The 25,696-nt window shown below is 42.0% G+C and overlaps 1 protein-coding gene across 1 annotated transcript in view; it reads left to right on the top strand.

Annotated features, from left to right (window-relative positions):
- PTPRG (protein tyrosine phosphatase receptor type G) overlaps positions 1–25,696 on the top strand; it is a 408,497-nt gene that overhangs the window by 219,254 nt on the left and 163,547 nt on the right. Inside the window, exon 4 of the mRNA XM_056334994.1 lies at positions 5,578–5,726. Within this exon, the coding sequence (XP_056190969.1) occupies positions 5,578–5,726 (149 nt within the window). The remainder of the gene's footprint in view (positions 1–5,577; positions 5,727–25,696) is intronic.

The following is a 25,696-nucleotide window of genomic DNA, read 5'->3' as shown; positions in this document are numbered from 1 at the left end:
CTGCTTTTCTTTTTTTCTTTATTTTTTTTTTTCTTTATTTTTTTTTTTAAATACAATTTTCCAGCAGCAGCCACCTATGTCTGCCTCTGCATTCTGTGCAAAGCTAGTTCTGCAGATTGATTTTAAGAGGGTTTTTTTAAGGGTTTTTTTTTTTTAAGGTTCTCAGTATAAAATAATTCTCTTGGTAGTCAGTTGTTCCTCAGAATAAAAGGCTATATAAGAGTTTCAAGGTGTAACCTTGAATTATCAGCTTTTGGAGGCTGTAACATCAAATCCAAAAGAATGCTGAGATGCGAGGCTCAGGGGGAAGGAAAGAGGAAGTCTTAGAAATTGGAAGGTTTTAGAGAAGAAAGAGCAATAACTGCTCAGAGTAGTGGGGGCTTATTAATGTGTTTCTGATATGATTATTATAGCACTGTGTTCTTCACTGAACTGAATCCTCTTCTGCTCTGTCTGTTCTGGCTTTCAGAGAAAAGAACAGAGTACTGCTTATTTTTACCAAAACAGTTCACCGAAAGGTCAAGGTTGATTTATATGCAAAGCCGCATGCATTTGATGACTCTTTAATTCTAAAAATGTAAAAAGCTGAAATTATAAGGGCACCCTCTTCATTTGACAAGGTCAAATATTTTTAGGGAATTGGATTAAACCACTAATTAATTCAATTTTACTTATTGGAAGTATATTTTTATCTTTATTAACATTCTACATACATCTCTATAGTGCTTTATGTAATGTGTCCCTAGTCAGAGGTCTGCTAGCAAAACCTGGGGCATGTACCTGCTCTGGGAGTTTGCCGCACAGCTGTGCACGCAGCACAGCCTCAGATACACCCATTGCTTCCAGGGAACTTTGGATCCGAGCTGCAACCTGGAGTTCAGCAAGCGCTTCAGATCCAGTTCCAGAAATTCAGGATCTTAGGGGGAGTTGAGAGTTACTGCCCCTGAGATGAAATGGAGTGACAGGCTGTGATCCTGTTTTCCTTCGCTGCAAAGCAAATCCAGTTAACATAAACTACCACCAAGCATAGCTTGGGGTTTTGATACGATACTGGGGGTTTTTCCAGCTTCACTAAGAAATGCTTCTGTTTACTTTGAAATCCTGATTTTGTTGCCCTTTGTAGCAACATGAGGTTCAAGCAAGGTTGAATGCTATGGAAATTTGGTGTTTAAATAATCTATTCATGCTATGCACCCAGCCCTTTTAGTCACAGAGGGGTGTTTATACTAACCAGTAATAAATGTAATTAGAAATACCACGGAAAAGTGATGGTGCTGTTCTAAGAGAGATGCTAATGCTGTACTGTATGTGTAATAGGAACATATTGTTGCACATACAATAGGAAACCATGTTAGAATCACTGAATTGTTTAGGTTGAAAAAGGCCTTTAAGATCCTCAAGTCCAGCTGTTAACCCAGCACTGCCAAGCCCACCACTAACCCGTGTCCCTGAGTGCCACAACTACAGGTCTTTTAAATACCTCCAGGGATGGTGACCCCACCACCTCCCTTGGCAGCCTGTGCCGGTGCTTGATAACCCTTTTTTTTCCTGACATCCAACCTAAACCTCCCCTGGCGCAACTTGAGGCCTTTTCCTCTTTCCTCTTGTCCTACCGCTTGTTACCTGGGAGAAGAGACCGACCCCAGCCCAGCCCAGCCTCCTTTCAGGCAGTTGTAGAGAGCGATACGTCCCCCCTGAGTCTCCTCTTCTCCAGGCTGAACCCCCAAGCTCCCTCAGCTGCTCCTCATCAGACCTGTGCCCCAGCCCCTTCCCCAGCCCCTGCCCGGCTCTGGACACGCTCCAGCCCCTCAGTGTCTGTCTGGGAGTGAGGGGCCCAAACCTGAACCCAGGGTCCGAGGTGCAGCCGCACCAGTGCCCAGTTCAGGGGATGATCACTGCCCTGGTCCTGCTGGCCACACTGTTTCGGATACAAGCCAGAACCTTGTTCTGTTGAACCAAAACGTGCCAGCAGATTTTCCAGTCTCCATGCAGTTGGCAGTGAAAGCTGTATCTTCAGTCTTCTCTGCTGGGTGATTTTAGCACTGCTGCTATATTTGATTTCTTCACCCACTGGGGTATGGATTTTTGCTGACAAGTTATTGCTTCACAGAGCAACAGTAACTGTCAGTTTTCTTGGTAACTTACGGCCTTTTACTGGTAACGTGAAGACTCTTTTTGCCTTGCTGTCATCCCTGATTTCTTCTGCTGAGCTTTTAACTCCTCCCTTATTTTATCAAATCCCATTCCTTTTCTTGGGTTTTCTGGCCTTTTGAAGAAACTTGTCTGAGATTATTTTTTTTTAGGGGGTAAGTGGTAGAGCAGCAAACCAAGTAGGATGTTTTGGCTTGTGGGTAGAACGTAGAGGCAGGCTGTGCCATGAATCGTGATGCATTTTGGCAGCAGAGTCATGGAGCAGATGGCCACATGAGACCTTCATATTGCAGACTGACAGAGACAGTAAACTAAATATCTGTTTAAGCAATGGTGACGGATGTAGAGGGCATTTCTCAGCAATTAATGACTGGTTAATAGAGACAGGGGTCCAAGGGAAAGCCAAAGGCCCTTAACCTTGACACTCATCAACTGGCAGGAAATGTGTTACTTGGGTTATTACTATTGGAGTTAGCAATTCTTTTTCTTTTTTCTTTCCCCTCCCCACCCCCACCCCCTCCACCCCGGATAGAACAATTATTTATTTTTATGCTTTGAAATGTTAAAGATAAAGAGATTATGGCTTTTTAGATGTGTTGTGCTTTTGCTTGTTCCCACTCCTCCACCACATCAGGTAAAGGGCAGACAGTGTACAGAAAACAGTGTTTCATTCAGAAAATGGAAATGGATTTGTTAAGCCTCTGTCTCGATGGAAATGCTTTTGTGCATTATTACACTGACAGAGGCACTAATGTGGGTTCGATTTCATCACCATAGTAGCTGGTCCCCTAGTGGTAAAGATCATTCGGAGTGTATAAGCACATTTCATAGTTACATTTGCATTATTTGTTTTCATCTGTGACACCTCATAATTGTTAGCTGGTGTCAACCAGGCCTGAGGCTGATGAGGCTTCTGCAAGCCTGACCTTCCCTGTGGGAAGAGTGCTGGTGGGAGCAGTACCCTCGCCAGCATTACACAGACATTACCACTTTACCACTTTTTATGTCACTGAGAACTTCTGAAATGCCTTCCACTGAGAAAAACCTGCTAAAATTTCTGCCAGAGGTGTGTTTTTGTTAAGTACTTTTCCTACATGATGTGCGTCACTCTGGCTTGTCCTGACCATCAGAGCCGCTCTGCTAAGACAGGCGAAGAGCTGTTTTGTATCCAGGTTTATTTTTGCTCTCGTGAGGGTGATGGGCATACAGCTCCAGCCCTGATCCTGCAAATGGCATCAAACAATTGTGATCCTGGTGGCTGTGCACCACAACCTTTGGTTTGATAATCTCAGTTATATAGTACTTCAAATTAGCAGGCCTCGGGGTTTGATTCCTTGCTGTGCATTCTGCAGAACTCATTGGATAAAGGCAGCAGCTCTCAAAGCCCAGTAAGGTGATGTTTGGTTACTTTAGTCCTGAATAGTAGAGATCACATGGAAGGGAGGGAAGCCACCACATCGCTGGCAATAAGGGGATGCTGCTTAAGATAGGAAGGTGATGGGAACACGTGTCGTACAGCTCAGCAGTGTAAGAAATACTGTAAAATGAACAATTAGATGAACATTTCAGATTGTACATCCTCCTAATTATCCTTTTAATTATTCATCTAAAACAAGTAAAATGACCCCTGACAGAGCCATAAATGATTTAGGAACTATCAAATATTTATTAGATGCAACTGAATCCCCACAGAGGTTCTTAACAGATGCACACGAATCTGCTTTCCTGTATTCCTCATCTCCTACAATTTTATCTATGGAATTTTTAACCAATTGAGTGAGATTTTCAGTATTTAAAGTACTGCTGAGCTCACTGAGAATTTTTTAAGGGAGAAAGAGAGCGATGGTGCTTTCAGCACCTTGTGTTTCACAGATTTGGTGTAAGAAGATGGTGACCACCAGTTGTACCCTGGCTGACACAGGCAATATCCTACAGCCAGTCCTGCACCCCCCATCTTCCTACACAAACACTTTGATGCAAAGGGAGTGCTGAACGAACCAGAAATCGTGGAAGAAAATAGTCCCATGATATAAGTAGCACAATTTAGAAACATCTGAACATCTCAAACAATTTAACATTTAGATGATTTTAACATAAACAATTTAAAGTTGAGACGTGTCTGAATTGTACAGTTGAGCCTGAGACGAGGCTGCTGTAGCCAGCTCTCTGGGCTCATGGGGGGGGGCAGCCCTGGTGCAGCAGAAAGCGTAGTCCGCAGCGAAGCCTGCCACTGATTCATGAACAGAGGAATAACTTTTCTTTCACAAATAGCTTTTTTTGTTTTTTCAGCAGTGAACAAAATCCTCCCTCTTACATAATAAATTGGATTTATATTAATGTTCCCATTGTGATGACACAGTTGGCTTGAGAACACAGAGAAATCCTTCTGGGTTATGCTATTCCCATTAAAAAAAAAATTCAGAAAACCAACACAAAAACTTTAATCACAGGATTCTGGGCACAGCAATGGCTTTTACAAGAACAAAATCCTAATTTTAGTTCTGTTTTTAAGCAACAGTTTTGTAAGGGATGAGAAGAAAGGATTTTGTAGGGTAGTAATTTTTAGGGATCATGCATATTGAAAATGGAAGATGCTAGAAAGGCAGGTAATCTTTTAGTTTGAGCAGCAAACAGGAAATTTTTTGAAAGCTGGATTCAGTTCTGGGTTGGACCATGGACCTCCCCTGTAACATGTACCAGCTTCCACCATATGATTTTGCGCTCTTGTTTGGACCTGCAGCTTTTATTGTTACATAAAATACAAAGGCTTTTGGAAATAAAAATACAAAGGAGATCCTTCTGATCCTTATTGAATCACATAATAATATTGTCAGAGTGACTAATAAAACCCAGTTCTTATGGAGGACATCTCATGAGTGAGTCTCAAAAACATTATTGTCACTTTCCCCATTTTACAGAAAGGAGGAGCAGGGAGGGTAAGGAAGGTACCCACCATGTGCAGCGGTGGAGGTGTGACAGGGCACAAGGATGTCTCCCCCTGCCCCTAACAAAACAGAGGAAATCCAACAGCCAGAGGATCCATTCTTTACCTAACTTGTGAGCTACTGACCTTCAGTGGTTTGTAAGGCCAAGGAACATGGTCAGCTGTTACTCTCTGGAACCACGATAAACAGGTTTTGATGGAGTTTGCTGTTTAAATTTCAATCAAAGTTCAATAAGGAGGACAAAAAGTCCTTGAGAAATTTGGACTTCAGGATTTTCTGTAGTCTATGTAAATTCATAATCACTTCCATAATTAGCCAGTATTACTTGTAGACTTTTTTTGTAAACCAATCCCTGTAAAGTGGAAAAAGATGACCCGACATTTTACTTACATTAGAAGTATTCTAATGTAATGAGCAAAAAGTGTAAATGCTTCAGAAAAACTGTGCTAAGAATGTGTTTCTCGTTGTTCTGTGTGTGCAGTTGCTATCCTGCTGAAGGATGATTATTTTGTCAGTGGTGCCGGGTTGCCGGGCAGATTCAAGGCAGAGAAAGTGGAGTTTCACTGGGGTCAAAGCAACGGATCAGCTGGCTCTGAGCACAGCATCAATGGCAAGAGGTTCCCTGTTGAGGTGAGTGGAAAGACATGCGCTTATGTTGTTGAAAAAAATAAAATCAGAATGTATTGCTGTAGTTTGAGACGACTGTGAAATAGGGCAATGTTTCCTTCAGTGAACATATCGCTCTCAAGGCCCTTCCGGCCCTTGCAGTACTCCATCTATCATCTCTTATGTGCTTTTGCAATGTCAGCTCTGAGCTCTGCTTTGCTAGTGTTGCCAGCTCTCGTGTCCCATGGGTTAAGTTGCAAACAGCCACTTTTCTTGTTTCTCCCATAAGCTTTCCATGTGTGGGAGGATCTCCTTGCAAATATCCGCAAAGTGACCTCGTTGTCCTCCAAATCTTTTCTTTCCCATGATGCTTACAAACAAATAGCAGCGGTTTGGAAGCCGTTGTGCTGAAACCACTGTTTTTCATTGGTATTGCTTCCTTGCACACGTATGGCCTTCTCCCTACCTGTAGTCAGCCGCGGTCCCTTGCCTTGTACTAACAGGGCGTCTACATGGATTTGTGCAAACAGCCGTGCGTTTGCTGGGCCGGGGCCAGCCCTGCTCTGACAGCTGCCCAGCTATCACACAGTGCCGTGCCGCAGCAGGAGCCAGCACCCTGCATAACGCGGCCACGTTCATGGCACTGGGCCACGGGCTGCAGCTGGCCACAAGGACGTGCCTTCAGGTGGCAGGCAGGGCCCTAGCGCCGTGGACTCCTACTGCTGTAGAGGAGCAGTTGGGTCTTGGCTGGTGGCTAATAGTCCTAGGTCGCTCTGTCGTCAGTGCAGTGTTTTCTGTGTCAATAGAGTTTGTTGATACTTTCTACTCTGTAGTCAAGGTTTTGCATGGTGAGATAAAACAGATGTTATCTGGGATTACCTTTGCCTGTGGGTAGGCAGATAAGCACTTTCAGAGCCTGGCATGTGGATGTGGCGGGTCGTGGGGGGCTGCGCTTGCCCATAAGGCTCATGTGTGGGCAGAAATGGTTGGCTTGTGAGCTGGGTCTTGCAAGAATTTGATTCAGCCTCCAGCTTGCCGTAATTCGTCCCATGTGGCTTTAGCCACGTCACATTTTTCAGGAGGTGGAAAGGGACTTCCAAAGATCAAAGGGACATTGTAATAGGTTCTGCTGTATGACCAAAACCTCCAACTTCCAGCTTCTTGCTCCAGCTGCCCCATCCCATGAGAATTAGAAGCCATTTGTTGTCTCCCAATTCAGAACCTGCATGGTGGATGTTCTGAGAGGCACAGATTTTTTTATCACCTTTTTAATGAGCTGCTGCAACAGCTTCTGGCTTGAGGTAGCTGTGATTTCTCATGTGGAGCCACTCCTGAACGCATAGAGAAAGGCCCAGGCGTTGTCCTGCTGCCCTGTCTGTCTCAGTTGGCAATACTGGTATGTGTAAACTTATTTCTGGGTGGCAGAAGGAGCACTCAGGAAATCTATGGAATCAGTCAACTCCCCTTTTGAAATTTCAGGGAGTGGAGCTGGTAAAGGAGCCTGGGCCTTCTTGTTTGTGTCAGAAATAGTATTTCCACTTCACAAACCCTTTCTTATAATGCCAGGTCTATTTGATGCTGGCTTGATGAATGGAAGCTATTTTAGTTTGGAAAAAAGGAAATTCCTAAGAAATAATTTTCCTTTGGTTTAAATATTCTTCATTTTCTTTATTATTTTTTTTTTTAGTATTCCAAGAATTTAGTATTCTTGGAATACTATTTTTTTCTACTTTAAAATTGAAGAGTGGGTGTGTGTGGGGAAGAGAGACTGCCTTTCACAATTTAGGTCAGTTTTTTATTAATGCTGTGCAAAATAAATTGCTGCATCACATGGGTTCAGTGTTAATCCTAATAATAAAAATTTAGTTTTCCAAGTTATTTGTATTCCTTGCAATGACACAAACCTCTGTTCTCTGGCTTTCCTGGGTACGATGGCATTAGCAGAATTCCTACTGCCCTTCCTTTACTATTTTGTAAAGGAAGAACACTTTTCAAACTGAGCCTTTCCCCATTGTGATGCTATCTACCCTCCTACACAAGAACTCCAAATTTCATTCCAAACATGTGCTAAAAAGGATTTTCATGGGTGGATTTTGAATAGTCTAAGGTGATGACACTGAGTCCTTCTTGCCGACACATGCAACAACAATCCTCATAGTTGGGATTAGATGTCTCAAACAGTAACTGTACATGTATTCATGGTGGAGCTTTTAATTTGTAATGCTAATTGTAGTTCAGCTTGCAACTGTCTGATGCAACCCTAATTGCCTGATGCTGGGAGGTCTGTGCCAGAAATACTGTACTTCATTTGAGAACTGGCATTTCTAGGAAGGCTGTGGAAAGGAAAAAACCAAAATCCTATCCTACAGAAAGCAAAGCCCAAATCATTCTGGTTATTCTGAGCCCATGGACATAGGTAAAGCTTTTAAGGAGCATGTAGATATTGGTATTCCAGGTCTGCAGCAGTTACAGTGGTGATGCAGCTGAAAGGAAGCATTTTCTGAATCTAATTGTGCAACCAGATGTGGACTATGCAAAACCCATTAGTTCCAGAGCACATCCCAAGGGAATGCAGATAGATCAGTTTCATCCATAGGCTATGCTCTGAGCGCATGAAGTTTAGATGTTTTTTCCTCTGGGAAACAAAGTGCTTGCTGATAGTCTTTTTTTCTTGAAGAGGATGCAGAAACTAATTACAAACGTCAGATATAATACAGAGCATTATTGTTTGACCATGTTGTTTCGTTTTTATTATTACAACTAAAGTGTCAGATGGTAAGGCTGTCTACGTTAATTGGTTTCCTTCATTGAAGCCCATCTGGATCATATTTTTTTGTGATTTATATGTTAAATTACTTGGTAAGATATATGAGAACATCCTTTTGTTTCCTGCTTTAAAGGCATGTTGGATCAAAGGCATATTATCTTGCACTACTTTCATGCATATGTAGCGTATCGTGATTCCTTTTCAAACCATGGACATACATAATGGTGTTCTTTCATTATGTGGTCCTGATTGCTTATTTATTGATTAGATTTTCCTTGGTGATACCTGAGCCTTAAGAAGCCTTTATGAGCTTGGCTGTCTTTGCAGTAACATTCATGAACAGAGATGCCCACATGCCTCAAACTTTCATCCACAGTAAGATTCCAGTTTGATACCAGGCCTGGTCAGCATGGGCCTGAAGTTTCTTTTCCCCCCTCCTTCTTGCCTTTTTAGCACCATCATCTGGGTGAGGCCAGGCACTAGTGCTGTGGTGCTAAAGAGTAAAGTGATACCATTAGTGTGTCTGTGTGAGTGGAGTGCAAATCCTAATGAGGGCATGGGCTCTGTGCCAGTTTAGAAAAAGTCTCTCTCCTTTTTTTCTTTAAGAAAAGGTTTTAACATTGCATTCTCCAAATTTTAATGAATTGCTGACTCCTTTGTATTTTGTTATTGTTCTTCTCCACTATAATTACTCAGGTTTTTCTTTTTCTTTCTGAAGTCACGGCAGTATAAATGAACATGCAAATGCTAGAAACCATTTAAATGGTGAAGTGACAAAATTAAAATTAAAAAGATGAGCTTCCCTCAGGCCAGGAGAGAACCCAGGTTCCCCTCATTAGAGCCAAGAGGAGTAATTGCAGTGCTTTAATCTCCAGTGTCACGGCACCGGTTAGCAGCCCTGCCGGTGCAGAGCTTGCGGCAGGCAGGGAACACCATGCGGGCTGCCTGCTAGGAGGGAGACCCGGCGCTTAATATTTCATAGGCAGGCAAACTGCTGACGTGGCAGTGCTGTGCTGGTGGAGCTCAGTACCACTGTCCCAGCATAACTGATTTTTTTTTTTTTTTAGCTGCTTCATACTCATTTTTATGTAAAATGCTGATTATTTCTGTGAAGAGCAGAAATCAGAAGAGTGATTTTAATCATGACTGTGTTAATTTGATGTGAGCTTTGGCTGTTTATGAGCTTTCTCTTTAATGGCGCTAATTGTCAGTTATAATGTGAACACCATTATACAGTACTATACAGTAATTTATTTAGTAAATGAGAATCTTATTCCAAGGACCATACTGCAATATGCCATAGAGACCTCATCCCTTTAATCTTACATGAACAAACTTGCACTGTCTAGGCCAAATTGGTAATAGGAACATCAACTTCGCTTCTGAAATAGCAATGTGATTTTGTACCCACAAGTGCCAACATGCATGTTTTTGGAGATCTCGAGTTCTTCATTTAAAAAAAAATAAAATAAAAATCCAATCCCACCCCCCCCCCAAAAAAAAACCACAAAAAAAAAACCCAAACAAAAAACCCACAAATCATCCCAGCAGAAAATGAAGAGCTAACACCCTTTTATGTCGATTAATGAGCTTCTATGTTATGTTCGTAGATTCATTTTACTAAATTATTATTACAAAACAATCATTTGCATTAACAATTCTTGCTCTTCTTTAGGTGTTCTTCTTAGAAGACTTTCCAGGTTCTAATGGTGTCTTTGTTCTTGCTGCTTCTTTGATTTTCTTCTTTTCCCTTTGAATATACATACTAACTTTGGCGTGGTCTAGATCTGCAGCTAGTTGCTCTGATTTGAATGCACAGATCTCCTTGCCAAAGTTTATCAGTGTGCTATGTTACCTCTCGTTAGGCCATGTAAATTCTGTTGTATATTATCATAAGCAGAAGACAATCAATGTCATTAATGGAGAAGAAATGTGTGTTATCCAGTGCATAGAACCCTTTACTACAGGGAATAAACTGAGACTAGTTAATGTTTTTGGTTTATCCTGAATGTTAGATGGAGTCATTTACAGTATATGTCCAACCTTTTGTCCATCTGTTGATTGCAGGGGATATTTGCTTTTTAATGTTAGAATTGAAGCCTTTTCTGTTCTTTAGTTTTACTCTTGGTGCATTTGTAAGTCTGTTTAGATTTGTGCTTGCTTTTTGACATTAGAAGGTGAATGTATCACAGTATTTTCTTGATATACAGGAGAGCACTAACACCCTATGTTGCTGTGTTGCAGCTGGGTTTATTATTTCTGGCATCCAGCATATCTGGTAATTGTAATTTTGCAAAGATCTCTGGTACTGGCTTCAAGCACAAGTGAAAACTAATTGTGAAAGAGGGACCTAGTGTTGGGTTTATTTCCTTATATTTCATTTACTAGTTGCTCTTCAAATTTCCTTGCCTCCATCCGGCAGGATGTGGCAAAGTAGAAGTCAATAAATGATGGAGGAACCTAAGGAGGATCATTGGGAATATATATCAGTGAGAGACTCTGTCTGAAGTAATGTTACTGTAATACTCCCTCCAAGGATCAAATCCACAGTTACAGGGGGTACTTCGATCTCCCAGTAACTTTGATGGGAGATGTGCTGATGGAACTCTGAGTGAGAGTTTGGATCCATACTCCTGCTGTCTGTGCTGTAGAGCATCCAGGGAATTCAGCATGCTTTGCTTATTCCATCTACATCTCTTACAACACCCCTGACTTAATCATTCAGACAAGGAGGTGGTCTGGGGATTTTCACATTTAATTTTTTTTTTTATTTTTCTCTCCCCTCCCAGGTGACACTTAGCATGGTTTTTTCGGTCTGTTTTCTTACCTTCTTCTGTCTCCCTTTCCCCACAGTGTTCAGGGGTCTGGATAGCCATAAAATACGCTAAAAATACAAGATGCTAAAAAGCCAGAACTGCTGCTCTGTCTTTTTTCCAGTAAAGTAAGATTTTAATCCAGGAGTCTCCAGACTTTACTCCTCTTTGCTCTTCAGACTTTACTCCTCTTTGCTCTTCACTGCTTTTAAAATTTGTTCGGGTTTCTCATCGTCAGGAAAGCAGCATGTCATAATTTTAAAACATAAAATGGATGGATATATTGAACACATGGCTGAGTTTCTGTCATGATGCACTGTAAAGACCACGAGCAGTGCAAGTTAAACGTCATCTTAGAACAGTCTGGTTTACTGTTTTGTTTTCCTTAGTGCAGCTGATACACTGTCTCCTCGCAGTTGTCTTTAGTGCCTCCCATATACTGACAGGAGAATCAGTTGAGACTTTAATTAATGACTATTGCAATCAAGGTTCCATTTTAGTGCAGAATGCTTCATCTTGTAGTAGTGAAATATTTAGTCTCCATCTGGCTGATCTTTTCTGTGAATGCCCCATGATAATTAAGTAGAAACATGAGAGGATGGTCTGAAATTAAAATATGTTTAGTGGAGGGGTTAGCATATCTTGGGACTGTTTGTGTAGAGACCCAAACAAAATTTAGGGATGTAACAGCAGTTTGGTTTTATGGCAGCATCTTCCTGTGGCCTGCCAGGCCCCAGTAGTTTCTGGAGTGAGTTAACGAATGCTACAGTGCATCCCGAGTTTTATTCTGAAATAACTATCCAGTAACACAAACCAGATATAACTCTTTTTACGTTGGCTGGGAATGTCCTGCTTTCCCCAAAGGATTTCCACTGTCTAGTTGCAAAGGTCAGAGGCAGTAGCACTACAGTGCAATTACAGTATGTTAATGATGAGCTAAGAGTTGTACATTTCTCTTAACATAAATCCCTGATTTTCTACATGATTAATTGGAGTCTGGAAAGACTGACAAGGAGAAGGAGGATCAGATGGGGTGCAAATAAGAGATAAGAGGCTGACAGCTAGTTCTTGTTGTAAAGGAGAGTTATTTTGAATAGGAGAAAAAAATCAATACAAAGGTTGGAGATTTTGACAGAGTTGTAAGAGCTACTTTAATGAAAGGTAGCAGATTCAATAGGATTGTTACTTGAAATGTGGGATTGTCTGAGTTAGAAAAATGGGACTGTCTCTCCCCAGTTGTAAAGGTGAGCTTTACGTGCTGAGCTTACTGGGTACTTAGGCCCTTGGATTTATTGGTATTCACCGTGGGCACTCAATGTGGCAAAAAAAGGGAAAAAAAGTATCTATGGGAGTTTGCTAAATTCTGATCTTCTGGTATAGCGACTTGATTATGTAAGGAGAAGGAAGAGGACAGCAGGATATAGCTATTGCTGCTGCTTCAGCATGTTAGGAAGCTACCACGTTAGAGTATCTTGCAGGCTTCTGCAAGGTAAAGTGTGTTTTATTATGAGGAGGGAGCTTCGTTTAGCCTTAGCTGTAAGGTCCAGGCTAAGGCTTTGATAGACTCAAAGGGACGTTTGACAGGACCTCTCCTCTGACATGTCCATGTCGGCCTCCTTCCCTCAGCAGTGCTGGTGGGAGGTGAGTTCAGGCAGGGAGGCTGTGGTGGAAGCTTTATAAGCCAGGTTAGAGGTGAGGCAAGGAGTCAGCTGAACCTCAGCATCCCTCTGTGCAGATACATCTTGGACAGAAGCACCCCTTCATTTAGTGCGGCTGGATACGAGGGCTCCAGTAACGCTGCAGAAAGAAACTCTGCAGTTGTTAGAGGGTTATTCTATTGCTCTCAGTGGAAACGGCCACCTCAGGCTTAAACAAGGAGCTGGGTTTTCCGACATTGCTCCTAGCTTTTTAAGTTTGGGAACTTAGGTGCAGGAAGGATTTTTTTTTTCGGAGTCAAATGCACAGCCATGAGGTGCGTGAGGCTTACAGAGAGGTGCCTTGCAGGTCAGTCGAGTGTCTCTGGGCTGAGGGCTCTGAGCACGTGGAGGGGTGCACCGAGCACGCAGGTCAGGTGTGTTTGCAATGCCATACTGCACCAGGTCGGCTGTACTCAAGGGTCCTGGGACACTGGTTAGAAACACGTGAAGTCTGACCAGTGCTCAGCACTGCCCCATTCTGTCAGGCAAGTCTAACAGTCCTAGGACTTTGGGGCATCTTCCCCTGGAGATGTATGACCCTTCGTAGTTATTCCAATAGGCCCTCTGCAAATAACAAAGATGGATAACGTTGCGGGGGGAGAAATAAAAAGAAACATTGCACAAATGTGTTAAGAAGTGATAATGTTTCCTTGGCATGGAAAAAATCAAAACAAAACCTTAATGTGGTTAATGGGCTTGTTGGTAGCTTGTTGGGCAGTATTTCCCATGGAAGTCATTTCACTGGGTCTCAACAGTGAATATAGATTTCACCAATGTTAATCATGATTTAAGGCAGCAAGCATGAAAATATTTGAATTGTCTATTATGCTGGTGCTTTACTGATTGCATTTTTGGTTTTTAGGTGGGTATTTTTTCTGAAGAATTCTAAACAGTTGCTATAATTTTATGCCAAGAGAATAAATTAAGTTAGATATGGTTTTTTGCAGTTAGAAAAAGTACATTTATTCAGGTTTTAATCCCCCCCCCCCATTTTATCACATGTTACATAAGTGGTTTCTAAAGGATGATGAGCAAAAGCTTGTGTAAACCAGAAAGAAGGATGTAGCTTCTTGTTTGGTTATTCGTGTGTCCAAAAAGGTTTTCATTAAAATCGATTTCATAATGCAGGTCACTGAAAGGCTTTTTAATTCTAGGGGGAGACAGGCTGTCAAATACATTCACTGCGGACTGTGCTTGATCAGTAGTATCATGTTTACATTCTTGCCCTCCCACCTGAATGCCTCTGCTGTCTCTTATATTGAGTTTAAAAGCCCTTTGGGACAAAGCGTGTCTCTTTGCTGGGTTTGTGCAGTGCCTGCCCCAGTGGAATTCCTGCTCTGGGATACAGCAATGCTGCTGCTGCTATAACCACAGGCTTTGCAGGGGTGAATTGCTTTGTTTTTACTATGATAAAGCTTCACATGATGTAAGAGATCAGGCAGCAATATGAGTGTAGTCCCTGTTATTTCCGCAGTTCGCAGGCATTGTATTTCCAGACAGGATGGGAAGGTTAACTAAAGTTGAAAAAGGATCTAAAATGCAGCAAGAGTTTGCCGTCTGGTAGAAATGAAATAACAATCAAGTGGTTGAAAATGAGAAAAAAAGGTATGCGTTTGCTTATGGTTTGAGACACGCAGCACTCATCTTTCTGTAAAGAAAAAACAATCCGGGGAAAATAGTCGTTCCCTGAATACATGTGTCCTCCTGCTCCCTATTTTTCTACCCAGCTTATTAAGCAAAATTCTGTGTTGTCTAATTAGTTGGGCTTTTCAGCACATGCCTCCAAAGGCCAATAATGTCTTTTTCTATCACCATCCCATCTAAGCTGGCTGTCCTCAGAGGGAGCTTTCCTTTCTCCTCTGGCTCCAGGGGGGAGGCAAAGCGGGCTCCTATTTCCAGGAAAGCACAGCCCCCTGTTTCCTGCCTGCAGCTGCCTGCAGCGCGCTCCCTGCCCGGGCAGGAAAGCCTTTGTAATCTTATCCTTCAAAGAGGGCTGGGATATTGTTGTCCATTGACCATTCAGGAGATATATATTTATTTTTTTTTTTTATAAAACATAGCTCCCAATCTACACATGTGCAAGAAATACAAATTTTGGCTTCCCACCAGAATTAGAAATAGCATTACTGAGTAGGAAAAAGCTTTTCCCCCTGCAGTGGGCTAACAGTTTGTTAATAGTTTGTTCAAGCACAGAAAATGGCACCTGCTCTGCCAAAAGAGCGTTAGTTTCTCCAGAGGGGACTGTTAATTGTCCAGGAAAAGAAGATTGAAAGTGTCTCCTTAATAATTTAAGGATGAATCATTCTTCCCTGGGACTGGGGGCAAATCTGATTTTTGAACAGACTCTCAGACGCAAAATCAAGGGTGGTGAGGCAACCTTGCACTTCTCAGGCAGTAACTTGAGTATAAAAATATGCATTAGCACAAGATCTGTCACACATTTGTTATGGACAGGGAAAGATCTTTGGGATTTGATCATGTCAGGGACGGATTAGAATTTTGTCATTTTTGTCTTTATAGAGCTTTAACTACATTCTGTGTTTTGAAGTTCATGCCTGCAACACCGCTTGTGTTTGCTCTTTACCTTAACTGGATTGCTGTAAGGTGATCTTAGTTGATTTTTGTTCCTACGTCAAGCCTTTCCGTTCCTTCAGGATGGTAGTACCTACAAATAAGATAAATTCAGTACCCAATGCCTGTATGCAGTGCTCAAATGTTTTCAAACAGTAGCAGATTCAACTTCTGAAAATGCAAAACTACCCACAGATGGGTAGTCAAAATTACAAAAGTCATTCGAAAAGAGGAGGAAATTTCTTTAGTTTTTCATCAATCTTGGCTAGTGGGAAATTCTATTCTCCTTTCTCTAAGGTCTAGATCCTCTTAGAGCAGGTGAGTGTTCTTGAGGAGAAGGTGGAATGCTGAAAGTTGAGTGACACATTAAGTCTTGTGTTGGCACATACCAGGTAGGACCATAATAGGCCCTAAGAAAAAGAAATGTCATTACATCCACTTCAAAATAGGAGATTGGAGATATAACAAGGAGGTTTTAAAAAAGATTAATTTGAAATTCGTTGCTTGAGAGGTCTTATTCTGTCCGGGAGGCAGGAATGTGACCACTCACTTAATGAGCTGCATTCAAAAGATTAAATTTCAAGAGAGTAAAAGTAAAGCCTGTTATTTCCTGAACATAAATGGAGTCACCCATCCTCAAAACCAGTCATGTGTTTCTCCTCAACCTCATCTAATATTCCCTTTGCTCCCCATTTAACTAGGAAAAATTTGAGGGGCCCTTGCCTCCAGGAAATACCCAAAGTAAATAACTTCAATCATATCAGTCAGTGATGTTAAACCACATGCTGTTTACTAAGTAATGCTGAAAGCTACATGCTGTTGTTGCTGGCATACCATTTATGAAAGGCCTGTTAGCCCTCCCACTGAACCCTATGGTGATTTATCAGACAGTTTAGTAGTAGCAAGACCAAGACCCAAAATTGGTCAAAACTAAAAAAGGATGTTGCTTATGTTGCCTCTGATACAACGTTCCTGTTCCTCTTCCCTTTGTAGTATAGGGGATGTGTGCGCTGCGCTGCCTGTCCCCTTATGGGGCACAGCCTGGAAAGCAGTTGCTGTATTTCCAGGGTGCAGGATTCAAATCTTAAAAGTTAGTTTTTCAAGAAACTTAAAACAACAATTTCTGGATGCTTGCAGCTCCAATAGCTGTTGTGTTGGTCTATTTAAAAAAAAAAAGAAATATGAAATATACATGAAACATGAAAGCTGAAGTTTGGGGCTCAGCTCTGAGGAGTTTGAAGGGTGAGACCGTATAAGAGGAAATTAATGTTTTCTGTAGAAGAAAAGCAAACTGTCATTTCAAAGAACACTTCCTAGCAAAATGTTTTAGCCCGCTTAACACCTGAGGAAGCAAAACATCCAGATGCGATCTCTGACTTAATATTGCTGTATTATTAGCAGAGTTAGTTCAGATTTTTTCCCATCATGATCAAGATAAAAGTGGAAAACATTTTGGTAACACTGCAAGGAGTAGTTTGGCAGCGGTCAGAAGCTGGAACTGCAAAAGGGCAGTAAGAGAGAAATAATTAACAAGGATAATTTTCAGGCCTTGACAGCCTGGCTTGTCTTTCTAGCAGTGAATGGATTCACCTGACACCCAGAGATAGCCATCTGATAATAGCACTCATAAGATCAATACATCAATACTTTATCCTTGAAACAGTATTTAAAGTGTGTTCTTAGGTTCATTTCTTTACTTCTGTAAAGTTGTAGCAATCTGGGATTTGAGATAATGCATTCATTACAGTCTCTTGGCCCTTCTTCATTTACTGTATTTTAATGCATCTGCCATGATTGCTGAAGAAGGATGCTCAGTAAACTTAATCTGCTTATGCTTTAAAAAGAAAGGATGCTCAAAAGATTAAAATGGGGCCTCACAGAGAACAGGTTTGAGAGTTTGCAGTGCTTACAATGGCACGGCATTTTGTGCAAGAGGTATTTCAAACATAAAGCTTCTGTGGTGCTGGCTCTGCAGACCTCATGGTGAGGAGAGGAGGGGGAGCTGGGCACAGCTGAGATTTTGCTTTTGTAGATTGAGATTCTGCCCAGGCTCTCACACGGCTGATAATGCCAGAATGTCACTGGGTTAAACCTAATGCTGCTTCTTTCTGGTAGTGTATCTTGCTGGTCCACATCTCTTCACGTTGTGGGGAATTATTTGTGGGATTGTGATGCACACCCCAGGACACAGAAATAGCATGTGCATGCTTGAAATAATGCTTATGCAGATAAGAACCCCGTATGTAAGTACGGCGAGAGATTTCGATCCGTTTCCTTTGTTACAGACTCACCAGATATCCCCAAACATATGCATTTTGAAAGAATTTAAATGGGACTGAAAATTTTCTTTTTAGTAAGCGCTGCTGTGAAGGTCAGGAGACGTGCAGCAGGGCAGTATTGTTTCTGTGATTGCACCACCTATGTGTTCTGTCTCTAGCAAGGGAGAAGCTCATGCTGAAAAACACCTATTTATCTAACAACATCAACGACAAAGAAATCCTTTTTTCTGATAAAACCGGAGAGAACAGTGACTGCCCTCTGAGCACCCGGGAGAAATGACTCGTACCTCTGTCTCGGTATCGATGGGCGCTTTCCCGCAGCAGCCTGAGGGGCCGGTGCCATCCCCGCCGCCACCATGCTGCCGGCCTCACTGTGAGGGGGAAAGTTTAGCACTTTCAAAACCGGTGGGATTTTGTTCATTTTAAGCAGATTATGGCGTGAAAGATGGAAGAGGAGATCAGAACTGGCAGGAGGCTGTAATTTGAATAGGACCTTCAATTTGACACGTGTTATGTCCTTAAGAGAGGAGCCAGCGCCTGGTTTTTGTTGACAGGTGTGGCAGCGGCCTTGAGGGATGATGGGCACTTTGGCAAATCGTTAAATTGATTTGATAATCAGTAAGTGAATTTGCTAAGAGCGGGTACTACGTGCCTTCTTTGGGGCTTGGTTCAACCTAGTGACAGCCTGTTTTAAATGTATTGGGAGTCTTTAGTTTATTTTTCCTTCTCTTTTCCTGGCGAGAGCTCTACACAGAGTTACTGCCAAATAAAAGAAGCCATTTGTCCTCTTTGGCTGTAAAACTAACCTGAAGACAACCAGACCTCACTTTTACAGAGGACCTGCTGTCCCAGGTTAAACTCTCTCCATTTTTCCCAGCTATGCCCAGATAGCGGTGATAGTCATCGTCAGGTCTGTAATGTTTTATGTCCCCTCAGCGGGGCCACAGTATTTCATCACTGCTTCCCTCTCTGGGTGGGGAGCATCGGGGCTGAGGCAGCCTTTGACTCACCAGGAGCCCTTTACAGCTGCCTTACTCCAGTTCCCAGCTGCTCTTTCCCAGCTGGTCCTGGGAGCCACAGATTTTCCCCCTCAACATGGAGCAGAAAGCAGAGGTTTTTCCTTTCACTGGTGGCACAGATGATGGGTGCGGTAGAGCGGGCAGGCTCTGTGGCATGGGGTGGCAGCCGGCTGTAGCTGCAGGTGGTCTCCCTCGGGTGCCTTTCTGTGTGACCTTTAGGCTGTTTGTGTGGCTCATGCTTGGATTTGCAGTTATCTCCCCAGTAGCCCTGCTATTTACTGTGGAAACTGGACACGGGACAAGTCTGTCGAATTAAAACGCGCTGCCTCCAGCATCAAGCATATTTATTAGAGTTTACGCTGGTTTCTGTTGGAGCTGTTCAGAAGGGGGATTTTGCTTCAGGCGTTTCCAAACAGCAATGCAATTTGTAAAAGTTTAATGTGTGTTTATTTTCTGGTTCCCCAGCAATGTCTGTATTGTTTGCTTGGGTTCAGATTAGAAACGTTTGTGTTCTGGGTAACTCCCTTGCCCAACTATTACAAATAAGAGATGGTTTGGTGTTTTGTGGGGTTTTTTTCTTACATGCATTCATAATTGCCCACTGCTCTTAAGACACAAATTGAAATTGTGTCCTTCGTACCATGATGCTCAAACGATTTCCTTTTCAACAAAGAGTATGTAATAAAGGTTAAAAATTATTTTTGCAATCTATGCATTTAAGTATACATTACTATCTGTTTTAAGGATGGATAATCAATGTAAAAAATGATACTTCCGTGTATTCCTAATAGGTCACTGTGTAAATATCCATAATGGAATCGATCCCTTAGGTTATGGCAACCATTAGTACAGAAAGGGGTTTCACAATAAATGTATCAGACATTTGCCTTTCATACTTACACGCAAAATTATTATTTATTGATTATTTTCAGTCCAGGTTAATGATGTTGAAGAGGTTTCGATATCTCGATTTAAAGTACTTAGTGTGGTTCAAACAGAGATGTCATATCCCTTTCAAGAAGTTGTAACTGATACCTGATAAGTGATTTTGCTCCACATTCTCTCTGTTATATATGTATACATACATATATATATATAAAATATATAAATCAAGGATGTTTATGCAGAGACTAGACTAGAAAGTCTTGGTGACACATATCTGTACCAGCCTGGGTTGTAAGTTTTACTGTTTCTATAGTTTTGTATTTCTGTACAGCAACAGGGTGTTGCTGTAGCCAAACGCTCAGGGATTCGCTGTTCTCAAAGCGTGTGACTCTCATTGGGGTTAATAGCAGTTGTGCATTTGCCACAACAGGGAGGAAGATCTTCTTGCTGAGCGTGATTTTTTTTTTTTTCTTTTTTAACTGCAAATGTTTTCACAAGTTGACTAATGGATTCAGTTATTCCCGTTAGAAATATCCTCGTAAACATGGGCATTATTATCTCAGGTAACCTGCTGAGGGAGCGGGAGCAGAGATGTGGCTGCTAAAAATAAGCTGATTCCCCCAATATCTGCCCAGCACCTTTTCTTGCAGAGCTCTGCTGAGCGCAGGGACCAACAGGATGGAGAGGGAGGGCACTGCTGTGCCCACCGGGACTGGCACCACTGTACGTGCCAAATTCTGGAATGCATAACCCAAACAGAAAAGCCTTTCAGGGGTCTTCACGGTCTCCATTGACAGAGAGGCAAGTAAGACAATCAAGCATGGTTGCTTACTTGTTGCAAGGTGAGGATACAACCTTTACCTACCCTGATGCTGTTTCGGTAGTGTTCTGCCATCACACTAGGAAGCTGTGTTGGGCAGCTGGCTGGCCAGGCTCGATGGTTGCACCCCTGGGGGTGAGTACCTAATGGCAGCCAGGATTAGGCCACGACTGAAGGAGTACTTAGCAGTGAAAGTGTAACTGCAAGGAAGAAAGACTATTACGTTTCATCCCAGTTCAGCAGGAAAGGATTTCCAGGCTGTCAGCTGAACTGGTTTTCTTTAGATCTCTGAAGCTTTTGGGTCAGGAAAAATTATTATATTTTTACTGTTACCTACTATATTATCTTTTACAAACTAATTGTTGCCTAGAGCGGTTCAGCACTATGAGCATGAAAAACACATAAAACCAAACTGTATGCTAGAAGACTTACTTGATTATCTTAGAACATTTTGCATTTTTAAAGCTTTCCAACTGAATATCATAGAGCTCTTTGGCAATATTAATGAGCAGTGGGAAAAACAATTAAAAAAAAGCATAAAGTGACTTAGGATCTTGTGCCCAATTGCAAAGTGACTTGGCACGTAGCTCCAAAGCCTTTCAGGTCAATACATAGTGGCTTCCTCAGTTCCTGAAAGTCAAGCCCACAAGCATCAACACAACTGTTAGTCCAGAAGGAGCCTGATCTCAGCTTCTGGCACTGTGTACCACTTTGGTTTGGGTTTTGGCACGTAAGAAGAAAACCCACTATTTGTGTTCATAGCTTAGCTCTCTTGTGCAAACAAGTATCTAAAAAGAGAAAGATCTCTCCCAGGCAGCCTGTCCCGCCAGACTCCAAAGGGTCAAAGGGTGGCTGAGATGAGACATGGACAGAGTCTGTTTTTTATTAAAAGTGGAGGACATTTTCTTCCTCTGATATGTAACTCCAAAGCAACTGAGATCCAGAAAGTAACTCCATTTCAATTCAGAAGGGTGTTAAGCTGAGATGTTTACCTCTGCTTGATCGTATATACAAGCAGGAGGTGGAGTGCTCGGTGACAGCTTGGTGAAGTGGTGACCTTGGCAGTGGAGGAGTGGGTATGGTGAAAATTCACCGGTCCTCTCAGAGGCAGAGGTGGCATCTGAAGGCTGCTGGCACATGCTGCTATGGCTGCTGCATCTAAGTTCTGAGCCTATAAGGCTGACATCTGCTTTTGAATAAAACTGTGCTGGAAGCTGACATCAACCATTTATGCTGCTTTAAATTCATATTCTCCTTGGAAAAAAATAATCTAGTATTTCAGTGCAGGTTTGAACTTTTTTTTTATTTGTGAGTCTCCTAAACATATTCCTGCTGAAGTGTAGGCCCTTTTTCAGTGAGTTTAAGCCTACTGACAGTAGACTGACTTTTCTTAATTATCTTTTCCAGACCCCTTTAAATTAGTCCCCCAGGGGTCTGTGAACCTCATATTGAAAATGACAGCTTTAATATTTCCTTGCTAAATACTTGCAGAGAGTTGTCCAGGGATGCTGACTCACATAAGATTGCTAATTCCCACTGAAAAACAAAAGAATCTGATTTTAAGCAGTAATGCATCTGAGGGGATGGGGCACAGTATGGAGGAAGAGGAGAACGGCCATCAAATGTGGCCATGGCTTTGTACATACTGAAAGTGGGAGCGTGTGGGAGGGGAAAAATCATTTGAAACCATTGAACTCATGCATAAATGTATAGCTTTCAAATAGCTAATTTTTTTGTGTCATAAAAGAAAACTGGCTGGGGCTGGTTCCTTTTTTATAGCCCTGTCATAAACGCTGAAAAATGAGGTTTATAATTTATGGTCTGAAACCACCTTAACTATTGCAATACAAACAGCATCTCTGTACTGCAGTTTATTTCTAAAATGCCTCCGGTGAAAATATTGCAGTGCCATAATTAACTAATACGAAGATCCTGTTTGTGGTGCTTTGTGCTGCTTTCTCCAGAAATATGCAGTTAGTATAAATCCTCAAGGCTCAGAAGATGGTGGTGCTTCAAAATAATGTCACATCACCATGTCAGTTAAGACAATCATTAATATTGTTTCTGTGACTTACAGAAACCATCCCATTGGATTTATAAGGAGGGGCTAATACAGTTTATATATATGTTTGTGTGTATGTATATGTAAAAAAAAGAAGTACAGAGGAGAACAGCATGCATGCTGTCTCCTAATTACTTTGTTTTCTGATATCTCAGCAACATTGATCTTTCAAAATGATCTCTTGCTGGTGGCATTGGTTTTATGTTGGAAAATATTCCTGCAATTCTGGCAATGATAAACTAATTACAGGCTATACATTTTTAATGATTTAATCTCTTGTCATATTCCTAGAGAGAAGTGATCCTGATTCCAAACAAATCTCCCATGCATGACCAAACACTCATCATGAAATGTATGGTTTTCATTAAACCCTGTTGTTAATACAGGCTTAGAATTGTTTTTGTTAAAATGGGGAGAGGTTGGGGAGTAAAAGCATGCTGAAAGATTACTGTAATAATGCTGCAGTAAGCGTTTTGAATCACACAGAGCTCCCAGCAACATTCCACTGACATGTGCCTCCCATTACGGAGGGCTCTTGACAAGCCATATGTAATGCCAGAGCCACATGTGTCAAAGGGGCTTTGGATGGGTAGCAATTAGGAAGATGCATTCATGTTACTTATTATGTGCTAGAAAGGCAGGTTTGTGTCGCTTGCCCCATCCATGTTAGTCTTCAGGTTTAAGAATAATGATTAGGCAAGCAGTGGATGAAAACAACAGCTTCAAGTGACACCCTTTTTTTCATGCACGGAGATTTCTGCCCTGTGAACTGCTGCCACGCGAGTGCGGTTCGTGCCCTTGTTGCCACCCCTCTCATCGCCACGTGCCTCCGTGGGGGTCTGCTTTTTAATCTTGCAGAAAGACTAAAGCAATGTGCCTTGGCCTCTGACTGGAGTCGGTGGGTGGTGCTGCGATGGGGAAACATGAAACGCTCCTGTCCTTTGCATTTACTGGAGGGACTGGATCTTTAATCCTCGTTGGTAGCAGCTCCTGTATTTGCGCGTCAGATCCAGAAATGGAAGAGGGACTTGGTTCTCTTGAGAGTGCAGATGTAAGAGGTATTGGAGAGATGACAGGCAAAAACAATTGTTAGAAATTTCTTTTACCTATGGGAGAAATTTAAAGTAATTTCAGTGAGCTGTAAACATTCCTGCCATTTTGCTTGCTTTCAGGTGCCTTTGCCCCTCTCCCAGCGAGCTGTTTTGTTGTTTTTAACGCCTCCAGTCTTCAGGAGGTCTGAAGATAAGAACAGTGTTTAGAGGAGACATTTAAATCAAATCTTAGTATATCTGGACCAACTGTGTGTATGCTGATATGCTTGGAAGAATTTGAGTGAGATGCACACACGTACATATGGCTAATAAAAATGAGGGCATGTAATTCCTTAACCGAGAGAAGTGAGTATGTGGCGGGTGAATTAAGGTTCCTGTGAACTTCTTGTGGTTCTCCTGGCACAGTGAAGATGAAACTATTATTATGAACTGGAACTCCAATTTTATTAATGTTCTGAAGTATGGAAGGAAGCAACAAATCTGATTTAAGTGAAGACATTTGTCTTGGCAGTGTGATTTACTCCAGGGTTGTAAATTTGACATGATGGAGACTAAAATGTACTGAAACTTAAATTTCTCCCATATCTCACTCAAAGTCAAATGATTTAAATAGCAGGGTATGAGAAATGACATGTATCCTTGGATGCAAATATATTTTTGGTGCTGAAGATTTTAATTTCACGTCTGAGGAAATTTATCAATTTGAGGACTAAACTTTCAGGAAAACAAGGGTCGAAGCTTCAGGGCATGGTGTGGGGATGTAGCTGTAATGAGCACATCACCATATGCTGCAGTGAAGCTTTCCTGCCTGGTAGCCTCCTATCCAGGGTCCAGTAATGACAAAACAGGTATTATCAAAGGTGGAATCTGCTTTGCTGACACAGATCCTGATAATGCTTCTGTCCTGCAGTGCTCACCATGCTTCTCGCTGGCACAGTGCCTCCTCTGTCTCCTGCACTGTAAAAGTCTGTTCAGGAGAAAACATTAAAACATGTTAAAGGTACAAAACCGTTAACAAACCAGAGTGGACCTGGGAGATGGCGGGGGGGGGGGGGGGGGGGGGGGCGCGGGGAGTTAGCATCGCTCACAGAAAGCTCCCAAGGGGATGCAGCACCGAGCATCCTGCCTGCTCTGTCTGGGGGAGAGTTTGTTGTTGCTGGTTTTCTGTCCTTTTCGGACCACCTCAGGTAGGTGGACCAAACCAGCATCCATAACGTTGGACTCTTTGCCCTGATTTGGTTTTCCTTTTCATTCAGTGATAACTGACACCTTCCCGAGGGTCACTGAGTCCTTGGGAAAATTAGTCCTCTGAAGAGGCCCTCTCCTGCTGAGGATTAAGGGAATTTATGGGAACTTCACTCCTTGCTTTCACATGTCAAAGGTGCCTGAAGTTAATTTTCAGGCTTTGACTTTTTGGTAATCAACAGGGAGACTTTTTTTCTGATGTGAATGTGAATTTAACCCAATGGCTATATGGTTGATTTGGCATAGCTCTAATTCTCCTGTTCATTTCCTGAGTAGCGTCTTTAAAAAATCCCCATATTCTGGAAGTAAAAATCAGAGCTTAAGTTTAATTTTTATTATTATTTTTTAAGATAAACCAGTAACTTTTACTGCCTTGCTCTGTGATTCCGTGAAATGGGATTAATTTCTTAGCAGCACTGGACCTGCTCTGTCAGTTCAATAAAAGTAATGTGGACAATTTCAGTCTATTACTTTTAAATTAACTCAGCCCATATGACTCTTCCTAATACACTGCCACCTTGTGAAAAACAGGGTTGCGTTTTATTGATTCGTGTGATAGATGAGAATATTAAGTGTTCCCTGGCAAACAGCACCCCAAACAACACGAGGCTCTTAAGGCATGCCAGGACTGGGGAACTAATTATGCTGAGACAGAGGAGGTTATTTTACTCATATGTTGTAAAATGGAAAAAATATTAAAGTAACTTTATAGCTTAAAAACCCACACCACCTCTCCTCCATCCCCCCGCAGCCTGGCTGATACATTTTGTCTTGCCATATTTTA

This window comes from Falco biarmicus, chromosome 4 (assembly GCF_023638135.1).
Source record: "Falco biarmicus isolate bFalBia1 chromosome 4, bFalBia1.pri, whole genome shotgun sequence".
NCBI lineage: Eukaryota > Metazoa > Chordata > Aves > Falconiformes > Falconidae > Falco > Falco biarmicus.
The sequence above is the reverse complement of the archived record's forward strand: the minus strand, read 5'-3'. Positions and strand labels throughout refer to the sequence as shown.